The sequence below is a fragment of the Gorilla gorilla genome, chromosome 7, assembly GCF_029281585.2.
Source record: "Gorilla gorilla gorilla isolate KB3781 chromosome 7, NHGRI_mGorGor1-v2.1_pri, whole genome shotgun sequence".
NCBI classification, from domain to species: Eukaryota; Metazoa; Chordata; class Mammalia; order Primates; family Hominidae; genus Gorilla; species Gorilla gorilla.
The window spans coordinates 104,114,212-104,126,000 of NC_073231.2; the positions used below are offsets into that span (position 1 = coordinate 104,114,212).

At 42.6% G+C, this 11,789-nt stretch overlaps 1 protein-coding gene across 3 annotated transcripts in view; it reads right to left on the reverse strand.

Annotated features, from left to right (window-relative positions):
- NIPAL2 (NIPA like domain containing 2) overlaps positions 1 to 11,479 on the reverse strand; it is a 103,961-nt gene extending 92,482 nt beyond the window's left edge. For 2 of the 3 annotated variants that reach the window (XM_055348070.2, XM_055348068.2), the window contains exon 1: positions 11,104 to 11,368. In XM_055348070.2, coding sequence (XP_055204045.1) covers positions 11,104 to 11,238 — 135 coding nt within the window. In that variant the 5' untranslated portion in view covers positions 11,239 to 11,368. Of the gene's footprint in view, positions 1 to 11,103 lie in introns of all 3 variants that reach the window. The other variant, XM_004047356.5, reaches the window with a different exon arrangement.
- Positions 11,480 to 11,789: the final 310 nt, after the last annotated feature.

Genomic DNA, 11,789 nt, shown 5'->3' on the forward strand with positions numbered 1-11,789 from the left:
TTTTACCACTAATCTCCTTTGTTCTTGTAGATAATTGAGTTGTCTGCAATACTAACACAAACCGAGTTAAAACTATAATCCTATATGTGAAAAAGAAGAAAGAAAAATTTTCAGTCAGGAGCAGATTTTTAATTTGTTATCTTGGTTATTGTATGCTATTGGGTTGTTGTGTCCCTATCCTGAGAAAGCTGTACAACACCAGATCCAAATCGGGTTATTTAAAAGCCAACATAAAGGCTCAGTGTTACATAACACAGTACATCATTGCTATTCTACAAGCTGTTTCATGCCAATTTTTAATCAACCTTAAAGCCTAGGCAGAAAACCCCAACATATTGCCTTCCCATGCAATTAAGAACGATTACATTTGTCTTTTACTAGGGAACATATTTATTTATATAATTGTACATTCTTTGTTTTTAAAAACAAAATTTCATTAAAAATAAGCCTGAGTTTTACTAAGAAGCCACCAGGTTTTTTCATTTCTGAGAAATGTAAGTCTCAGCAGAGCAAATTTATGGAAAAAGCAATACCTTTAATAACACGCCCTTTGAGGGCTTTTAACACTTTGTCAAATGGAGAGCAACGATAGTCAAGAAAAGGTGAGATTCCAGTTAAGGAAGTCTTAAACTTGGTTCTATTACAAAACAGCTTAATCCTGTATAATACTGGGGAGGAAATTTTTGAAACAAAAACAGACATGCTGAACACAAAGAATGCCACTGTCTATGTCCAGGTCAATATAGGGCCTTATAATTTTCATGTTTTACAACAACATGTTTATTATAATAGTTTTAACAACCCATAATCCTTTGTTTCCAAAGAAGCAGGATTGCAGGCCACCTTTTGCAGGCCCAGCCCAGGTTTGGAACAAGGCTTCCTCTGCAAAAGCTGGATGCTGTGAGCTCTGTCAGCTGCAATGCTCTACCCCACACCTGCCTGGGTTTCCGGAGTGCATACTCTATTTGGGAGCAATGCCTGCCTTGAACTCCAACAGTATTTTGTCAGCATCTTTCCCCAAAGACTAAACTCTACAGCCTATATCAAGTATCAGCCACTGGGTGAGTTTCTGCCTTGATATGGGGAGGGATTGTGATGATGTTGCCACTCACTCACTGATCTCTGCCAGAGACTCCTGAGGCCCTCACCACCCACCAGATTAGACCTTTCTGAAATCGAGGCAGACAATCAAGTTCAAGTGTGCTATACCCCTTAGACATTGTGACTTGGGCTCTTCACAACCTCTAAAGGGCCAATCCTCACAGCCAGGCTAATTTCCTCATCCCCAAGCCCACTATTCCTGGCAAAAGCCTCACATCCCACTGGCATAGCAGCCAGGTCCCAACACACCTCATGGTCAATGCTCATATGACACCCACACGATTCAGTGATGGCAATTGTCATTTGGGTCCAACTGCCCATTTCTCTACCATTGTGACTCCAGCGGCCATATCCAAATGTATATCACAATGTTTCCTCTTCTGCTTTGGCTCTCTTATTCACAATCACAAAACAGTACCATGTTAGTTCTGGAAGTTTAATGTAAATAGCTCACCAGGTTATATAAGGAGGGTGACTTCTAACCACTCTTTCAAATGTTTTTCAAGTATTTCTAAGGCATTCTCTCTCTCTCTGTCTCTCTCTCTCTCTCACACACACACACACACACATACACACACAATGTATATTACAAAAAATGCAGCTACTTTTTGAGGTCATAGTCCATGTTTTCTGACTCTTTGGTAACACTGCCTTATAGAGAAGGCCTCTCTGCTTACGGTTTTTCTTGGATGGAATGTTGGTTACATTTTGGACCCTCACTGATTCACTGACCCAGCCTAATGTGGGCTGTGGTAAGAGGGAACACAATGCAGACAGCCCCCAAAACAGCCCTGGAACGATCAGAGCCCTGCAAGTCCAGAGGCTGAAGAGGAAATAAAGACCCCCAGAATTCACAGGATTCACCTCAAACTTGAATGAGATATTCACAATGCTAACATGACCCCTAGGACTCTATACAGCATTATATTTGCACACCATAACCTAAGTCAGCTAAATGCACTAAACTTGTCCTACCTCCTGAAGAGGTGTTTGTTGATAAGAAATTGCCAAGCAAGAAGCAAGATAGAGACCAAGCAGAGGACACTACCTTTGCCATTTATTCCCTTTAATTTTTCTATCAGTAGGAATAAGTAGAGGCCTTTCTAGAATTCCTTGGGGGTAAGGAGGGATATATTTAGAACTTGGAAATAGTCACTGCTTAGGGATGATGCTCTTGAAAATATTTCAGAAATTAAACCTATAATCTAAGCTTCTAAGGAGAGTACTGTTCAGGTCCCACCAACAAAGACAAGGCAGAGTAAGTGGGTTATTCTGGGGAGCCGCTCATGTGAGCCAGGACACAGAAATGAAAGGTCCTGGGTGAGCTGGGAGTGGTGTTAGCCCAAGGGTGTCCCATGAAGACAAAAATCCATAGGAGGAGGACTTGAGCCCACCTGTGGGGACATTGCTGTTGGGGCATACAGTGCCCTTTCTCTTGGTTACAGGACTCCTATTTCAGGTGGGTGTCCAGTCCTTCTCAAGGGTGCCCATGTGCTTTGGGAACACTAAGCCTGGTAACTCCAGCCTTGGCGACTGGTATGAGACAGGACATGGTCTTAACATCATCCAATCAGACTAAAGCCCATGTTTTTTCATTAGTGATTGAGAAAGTCAAGCTCTTTCTTCCAGGGGGGTGAAAGGAAGTACGTACCCTAGAGGCGCGAGCCTGCTAAAAGTGGAACCAACAACCCTGAAGAACAAAAGTTGAAAATGAGAGTGAGGAACTGAGCATTCACCATATTTTTAAAGCCCCCCTGGATGGAGGCTTGACTGAACCTAGAGTTCTTCTGGCCTTTTACATCATCCAAATGGATTACTTTCTTTTCTTATTTAAGTCAGTTAAAGTTAGTTTCTTTCTTTCTTTTTTTTTTTTGTAACTTGCAACCTAAAGCCTCTTAACTTACAAAGCATTCATGGTAGGGAAGCCGAGTTCAAAGACCAGAAGACAGACTGACTCCTCTTGCAAGCTAAAGAAATCAGGTCAATAGTCCAAGTTCCTGAAGGAGGAAACAATTTGAGAGTTGCAAAGAAGGTGAAGTGGGGTCAAGTGATGAAATGGTTTAAATGTGTCCCCCAAAGTTCATGTGTTGGAAACTTAATCTCCAATGCAACAGTATTGAAGGTGTGACCTTTATGAGGTGATGAGGTCATGAGGGCTGTGCCTTCATGAGCGGATTAATGTCTTTGTTTCTGGAGTAGGTTTCTTATAAAAGCAACTTTGGCCCTCTCTTGCTTTCTCTTGCACATTCTTTCACCATGTGATGCCTTCCCTCATGTTATGACACAGCAAGAAGGCCCTTACCAGATGCAGCCCCTGGACCTTGGACTTCTCAGCCTCCAGAACCATGAGCCAAATAAACTTCTATTGTTTATCAATTACCCAGTCTGTGGTATACTATTATAGCAGCTCAAAAAAGACTAAGCTGATTTAGGGAACCAGTGCTGAGGCCACAGGCAAGCAGCCAGACACTCATTTTATGCAGACCTGGTATGACCTGCCAAGCTCAGGGTGGGTCTCTGAAGAAGTCATGTTGGGGCAAATGCAATCTTCAGTGAGGCATGGAGCTCATAACTAAATATATGTTAGCCCATATTTACATTAGGGATCAGTCAGCACCTCCTGATATGTGTCAAAGATGGCAAGACACCTTGTTGAGGCTAGGCATGGTGGCTCATACCTGTAATCCCAGCACTTTGGGAGGCCGAGACAGGTGGATCACCTGAGGTCAGGAGTTTGAGACCAGCCTGGCCAACATGGTGAAACCCTGTCTCTACTAAAAATACAAAAATTATCTGGGCGTGGTGGTACACGCCTGTAGTCCCAGCTACTCAGGAGGCTGCGGCAGGAGAATCACTTGAACCCAGGAGGCAGAGGTTGCAGCGAGCTGAGATCATAAAACTGCAACTGCACTCCAGCCTGAGTGACAGAGTGAGACTCTGTCAAAAACAAACAAACAAACAAACAAACAAACAAACACGTTGAGACTGACCAAGGGCTGGGAAAGTGACATGGTGAGGCAAATGTGTAGTGTGTACATCCTGAGAGCTATATGGAGGGGCAGTAGAGTGCTATCTGTCAGGCCTCATGCAATTAGGACGCTTTGGTGGGCCATGACAGACTGGGTGAAGAGATTTGACTTTATGTAAAATGTAAGTCTATTGGAACATAGGATGGGGAAGGGGGTAGTTAACAGAAGTTATAAATGGAATAGAGGAATATTGGTCTTTCAGGAAAAAAAAAAAGCTAAAATAAATGGCACAAAGTCTTATGTTAACACTAAATGAGCTTTCCTAGGCTGGGGTGGTGGTCCTACTGGTTGGTTAAACTACAGTCAGGGTCTATGAAATATGATGACACTATTGCCACCAAACACCTCTATCAGCTGTTCCCAGTGCTATACGCACCACCTTGCTAACCTAGAAGTCTGGAAAGTGGCTGAAGACATGGGAAGAATCTCTGCCTTAGTACTTCGAGATATCAAGTGCTCCAATTAGAAAATGACTCTCATTAGGAAGTGTTCTGAAATGTGACTGAAAGGGAGGCAAACATCAAAGAGCATGAGGAAGGCACTAGATGCAGAGAAATAGTGGTTATGGTTTAAAGAAAGCAAAGTTACATTAAATAACTGACATAATTTTTCTTATTTCCATTTGCAATGAGCTGAGTCCAAAAATTACTGATTATTAGATATATATTTTTATGACATGTCCTATAATGTAGGTTGATTGCAATGTAATAATAGCTAGTGTTTATTGGGTACTTGCTATGTGTCTGGCATTTTGCTAACTATTTGACATGCATTATCTTATTTTGTGCCTACAACAACTCTATAAGGTACATATGTATTATTATTATTTCCATTTATATAGAGAAAGCCGAGAAATCGAGAAATTGAGAAACTTGGCAACACATCCAGTAAAGAGCTGAAGCTTTTACAACAGCACAATACAGGAACAAAAAGGATAGCTTTGGGGAATGCCAGCCTTTCCAAGGTAAGTTATCAAATGTCAGTGTGAACAAGCATCAACACTGGAAAAAAAGAAATTGTTTAATTCTCATAAGCTAACAAAATGAATATGACATACCATTTCCCATGCTACCTAGGTGAAGCATGCAAGTTGAATAGTCATAGCAATGCTAGTATTATTTTTTATTTTATATATATATATTTTTTAATTATTATACTTTAAGTTTTAGGGTACATGTGCACATTGTGCAGGTTACATATGTATACATGTGCCATGCTGGTGTGCTGCACCCACTAAGTCGTCATCTAGCATTAGGTATATCTCCCAATGCTATCCCTCCCCCCTCCCCCCACCCCACAACAGTCCCCAGAGTGTGATATTCCCCTTCCTGTGTCCATGTGATCTCATTGTTCAATTCCCACCTATGAGTGAGAACCTGCGGTGTTTGGTTTTTTGTTCTTGCGATAGTTTACTGAGAATGATGTTTTCCAATTTCATCCATGTCCCTACAAAGGACATGAACTCATCATTTTTTATGGCTGCATAGTATTCCATGGTGTATATGTGCCACATTTTCTTAATCCAGTCTATCATTGTTGGACATTTGGGTTGGTTCCAAGTCTTTGCTATAGTGAATAATGCCGCAATAAACATACGTGTGCATGTGTCTTTATAGCAGCATGATTTATAGTCCTTTGGGTATATACCCAGTAATGGGATGGCTGGGTCAAATGGTATTTCTAGTTCTAGATCCCTGAGGAATCGCCACACTGACTTCCACAATGGTTGAACTAGTTTACAGTCCCACCAACAGTGTAAAAGTGTTCCTATTTCTCCACATCCTCTCCAGCACCTGTTGTTTCCTGACTTTTTAATGATTGCCATTCTAACTGGTGTGAGATGGTATCTCATTGTGGTATTACATAGACAACTGTGAAGATAATTATTTTGATGAGTAAATTACTACAATAAATTGTCATACGGAAAATATCCAGATCAAGAATAGAAATTGGGTCCCCACACAAACCCTCCCTTTCCCTCCTCCCATCACAACCCTCTCTCTTCCCCAGAGGAATCACTGGCCTGACTTTGTGGCAATCACTTTCTTGCTTTTCCTTATAGCTTTATCAACCAAGTGTGTGCTCCCAAATACTATAGTAAATGGTGTCTTTTTCTGCTGTGTCTTTTAGGTCTATTTTAATCTATAGGTCATCCAACTATCCATTTTTTCCCTTTTTTTCCTCATAGAAATGATTTTTTAAGAAACCAGGCCATGTATGCTGTAAGCTGGCAGTTTCCCATAGCCTGGATTCAGCTGATTGCATCAATGCGAATATTATAACTATGTAGTATGACTCAAGCCATAAGGAGGGTATCAGGTAGATTTAAATGCAAATATCTGGTCTGCCACATATACAAGTATATTAAACTCAGTTCCTCTAACAAGGGCCCCGGGGACTTATTTATTGATTTACAAAAGTTTTGAACAGTTGCTTTGAGGTAATCTCTTAATCTCTTTCTTCCTCCCTCTTCCTTCTTCTTGCTTTTTTTTTTTCTTTTTAAGGGACAGCATCGTTCTATGTTGCCCAGGCTGGTCTTGAACTCTTGGGCTTAAGAGATCCTCCTGTCTCAGCCTCCTGAGTAGCTGGGACTACAGGCACGAGCTACCATGTTTGGCTTCTTGCTGCCTTATACATACATCTCCTAGAAAATCTGATAAAGGAAAAAATGTCACATTGGATACATAAGGAAGGGAACAAAATCAAGTATAAACAAAACAAAATAGAAAAAGGATTTTTCTTAGGAAGGAAATGGAAAGGACCAGCAAGCAACCTCTACTCAGCCCTTTGATTATTTGAAAGTTTTGCACTATTCTTTCTTTAAGGGATAGTCATATGCAGCTACTAGCAGAAAAGAGATAGATGGTAGCAAAGCAAAATTAACAAAAGGGTAATATAAAACTCAGCATGATTTTTCTTAAGTCCAGCAAGACAGAAGCCTTAATCATTTTCCCCTCGCATGGACTCTTACCACATTGTTTTCAAGGCTTAGTTTCTAGCAATGGCCTTCAGGCATGGAATAAAAGTAGTTTTGCAGTTAAACCCACTTGCTGTAAGATCTTGGGGCAAGTTATTTAACACAAGTGTCCTTACATGAGCAGTGAGGATAACACATACCTTACGAGGTTGAGGGGGGCTCAAATGAGATAACAGCTATAAAGTGTCACATAGTAAATGCGTAACAAATGTCAGTCTCCTCACTGTCCTCCTCCCTGCCAAGTTGTATCAATTTTCCCTTAAATATGTTGACTTTAAAATCCAAGCCATTGAAAATCAAAAGTTCAAAGAAAGGGCATAAAAAATCCTAAAGTTTCATCTCACCCTATGCAGAATAAACCTTTCTGACTATGTCCTTGTGAATTTAGACATTTAACAATATGCATAAACTTAAAGAACCAACAACAAAATCCTCCTTCTCATTATTTCCCACATTTTCCCTCTTCTGTCCATTCTCTCTACAAACTTTGCTGGTTTGGCTCTTATTTATTCAACCACATAGCATGAGGGAAGCTGGAGATCTTTTGGTCCAACTTTAATTTTTACCAATAAGGAAACTGACATCCAGAGAAATTAAGTGACTTGTCCAAGTATGCTAGTTAACAGCAGAGGTGACAGACTCTAGCACTGGTTGCAAATTAAATGCCTATGTTTTGAAATTTCACATGGACCGCATAAATATGTACAAGTATTATGTATCCATAAAAATTAAAAAATCTTAAAAAATGCATATGGGGGTCAGTAGGTAAAAGAAAAGAGAACCAAGAGAGCTGCAGCGGGGAGCACAGCTTGCTTTAAACATGAGATCCAGCTCAGTGATCATGCGGGGGAAAAGGCCCGGCATTGCTGGAACTCCTAATATTTAAAAAGATGATGGAAACTTGAAATTTTATATTTAATCTTCTCATTTTTAAGTGTTGGCAATGTATTGAAGACTTTGAAGCCTCTCTGCTGGTCAAACAAGATGTATCTGTAGGCTGGATTTAGTCCACAGCTGGCCAGTTTGAAAACTGAATCCTGCTAGCCTTAATTTAAATTTTTTTAAATTTAATTTGCTTTGATTCCTGCACTCCTGCTCGAAAAAATCTTCAATGGCTCCCCACTGTCTGCAAGGTAAAGTCCAAACTTTGTCACCAGTCCTTCAAAGCAACCCATGCTATATCCAAGACCCCAAACCATATTTCTACCTTATAGTCAGTCTCCATCTTCCACCGCAACCAGAATGATAGTTGAATTGTACTCCAGGAAGGAAAATATTCAGAAAGGCACCAGTCCTGGCCATGAGGGCTGCCTCTGGGTCCCTAAGCTTTTTCCTTTCCTGCAGTGCCCTACACTGTGCATGCCTATCAATGAAACCCTGTCCATCATTAACCGTCCAGCTCAAATACCACCTCTCCACAAAACATCCCTGATGGCCCAGCCAAATGCCCCTTTGCTCTGAATTTCCATGGGACTTTATATCACTCACATGACACTTACAACATACTGCCTTGTTTTGGCATTACCTACATAGCTCATTTTCCCAAACACCTAATAGTATTCACAGAAGGAAGAGTTTGGGTCTTGCACTATATTGAATATCCCTGCAGTGCTTTGTACATAGCATGGGGCTCAATAAACATCTTGGGAACATTATCCTTCTCTACTGAAAACTTGTGGATCAAACATAAAGTGCCTTTTGTTTACCTGGCACAACTCCATCACTTCTATACTTCTATAGGCCAGGCTTTTCACCAAGCACACAGCGTCTGAGTAGTGCAAAGGGCAAAGACTTCACTTCCCTGCTCCTAAGACATCTTCCCCCACTGAACTACTACTTTTGAGTTGCTCTGAGGTTTCTTCCTCCAGAAGCACTCACATCTTTGTCTTAGACAACATTGATTCTAAGTGGCCACTGTTAAACATCTATTACATGAAAGTATTCCAGGGAAGTTTGTCTTTTTCTATGTAGTAAGGTTAATCGATCAGATTTGATGATAATCACTTTGGAAGGGATAAAGGGACAGAGAACTAGGCTATCAGCCAACACGCACTGTGCAAATATTTTAGTTGTGATAAAGCCAATGGAGGCAAGCAAATAAGCATCATTAAGCTGTGGCTAGTTAGCAACCAACATTCATTTTGATTGTGGGAGTGACACATTTATATCTCACACTTTGTTTTTCTGGAGCCACACCCATTTTCAGCCATTTCTATTCAGTGTCAAAAAAGACAAGAAAAATTAGACTCAATTTTATTTTTGCTGGCCTGGACAACACCAGAGGCACTCAATAAAATGCTTCTCGAGTAAACTTTTTAAAAATTAATTTTTACTTTTGCTTAACACAAATGCAATTACTGAAAAGATAAAATACCACCGTCTTATAAGAGGGCCTAAATTTGCACAATAATGAGAAAACTTGATACAGTTTTATCTCAAACCAGCAAAGTTTAGATGTCAGCTCAGTAATTTCAATTAGCACATTCTGGATACATCCTTTCTAACCTGTACAAATACACACTGTCAAAGGCAAATTAAGCCTTGCAAACAGTATTTATTTGCCTCGCATTTATGTCACATGATAATCTGTGTTTGGATATCAGAGAGCCAAGACAATCAAGAATTCCAGGAAATGTCAAAGAAAACTAATGACTACAGAGGTTTCCACTGTGAAAACAATGTCCTGTTTTTGGATGATCACATCTGCTAACCCTCTATTTTTTTTTTTTTTTTTATCAAGAGGGGATAGATAACTCATTCTTAAACTTATATTGGGAATGCTTCTAATAAAAGAATAATATAATAGATAGACTCAAGTTCCCATAAAAATGATGCTTTTCTTTGTAATTCCTGTGGGTAGAAGAAAGGAGAAATGGGGTTGGATTACAAACATTGATCAAGAGGCTCTGAGTACCCTCATTTTTCCTATTTTTATATCTTTTATGATGAAATGACTTAAAGCAATACTCTCCCCTCTTGAAAACTAATAAAGTGAACATGCTTATTTATCTTACTTATTTTTTATACAAATATATTCTCTTCTGCATTCAGAAATTAATATTTAAAACACTTCAGGCATAAAAGGAATCCAGATCTTTGATAATTGGTTAAACTCTCCGATTTAGAACAACAGCAACAAATATTTTCTGATTATATTGTTGCAAAAATAAAAGTATCCATGGTTTTGTTAAAGAACAAGAACAAAGTAACACATTTAATGAAAACAGGAGGAAGCTGGAATCCACCGTGATAAAACTCAGTTGCAGTATGAACGCTGCTAGAGGAAGGGCTGGCCAGAACTCTTCCTCATCTTAAACCAGGCCAAAAATAAATGGGCGGCTCCAAGTCCCTTTGATTTTGTTAAATGTATATTTCCAGTGTAAACTGGCGTTGTTTAAGTTAACAAAGTTTTCCCAAAGGGCCGGTGGGAAAGAATGAGAGTCCTGCAAATGCAACCTGAGAAAATGTGTTCCTCGCACGGAAATGGAAGAGCTGTGTTGAGATACCAGGGACACACGCAGGGCATCTGCGCGAGGTGATATTAGGCTGCCCTTAATGAGTTTTCTGCTTCTGACAACAGGGTGTCACTTTTTTTCTTTTCTTTTAACTGTAAAAGGATCCTGGGGTGAAAATGAGTGGAGAATTGCCCCCACACTCCTAGATTCCTTCCGGGAGAAGAGGGCGGACGCAGGCTGGGGAGGCGGGATCAGGACCCGGAGGTCCCAGGAACGGGTGGCTGAGGTCAAGGCCGAAGACCTGGGCGCCCACTCCCAGTGCCGGGTGTCCGGGAGAGGAAGACAGGGCGGACCTCCGCGCTCCCGGATGAGGCGGACTTAGGTCAATGCGGGAAACATCGCATGTCAGCTCTTCCCACTCGGAGAGGCCGGGTGTCTTCCTGAGAGCTGGCAGGAAAGCGGCCGAGGCGCAGAGGCGCCCGGAGCCAGCCGCCCCGGCCGCGTCCCCACCGGGCTGCGGTGGCTGCGGGGCGGCCCTTACCTGGTTCCTGCGGTACCAGTCGCCCGAGAGGGAGCCGTTGCCGGCGCCTGGTGCCCCGTACGTGAAATTCAGTGACAGCTCGTCCAGGGCGGCCGAGGCGGCGTCCCCGGGGCCCGCGGGCGCCAACGCTGCCATGAGGTCTCGCTCCCGGCGCTCGGGCTCCGGCTCGGGCTGCGGCCGCCTCCCCGCCCTGTTGCACCGCGAGGAGGCCGCGCCCGGGCCGCGCCGCAGCCACTTCCTGCTCGGTGCCCGGGCGAGGCTGGCGCGCGCCGAGGCCACCTGGCTCCCGCCCCCGCGCGGCCGTAGGTGCTCCCAGCCTGGCCGGGCGCTGCCTCCTCTCCTCCTCCGGTGCGAGCTGTCCGCGGGGAGCCCGGCGGTCTGCGGCCTCCCGGGGCCGCCCGGCTCGCACCGCGCCCTCCTTCCGCTGGGCCAGTGTCTGCATCCTCCGGGCCGCACTGCCCAAGGGGGCAATCCCCGCGGCCGTCCGCAACAGGTCCCCGCGCCTGTCGGGGCCAGAATCAGATCATCTCCGATGTAAACATTTGTCCAAGTCAATGGAAGAGGAGGAGACACTGACTAACCCAGAGCAGCTATCATCTCCCATCTCTACCTGGCAATTCCAGTCCTCTATCACATATGTAGTGTTTCTCACCGATATTTTAAAAATTGATTGCATATGAAAAAGT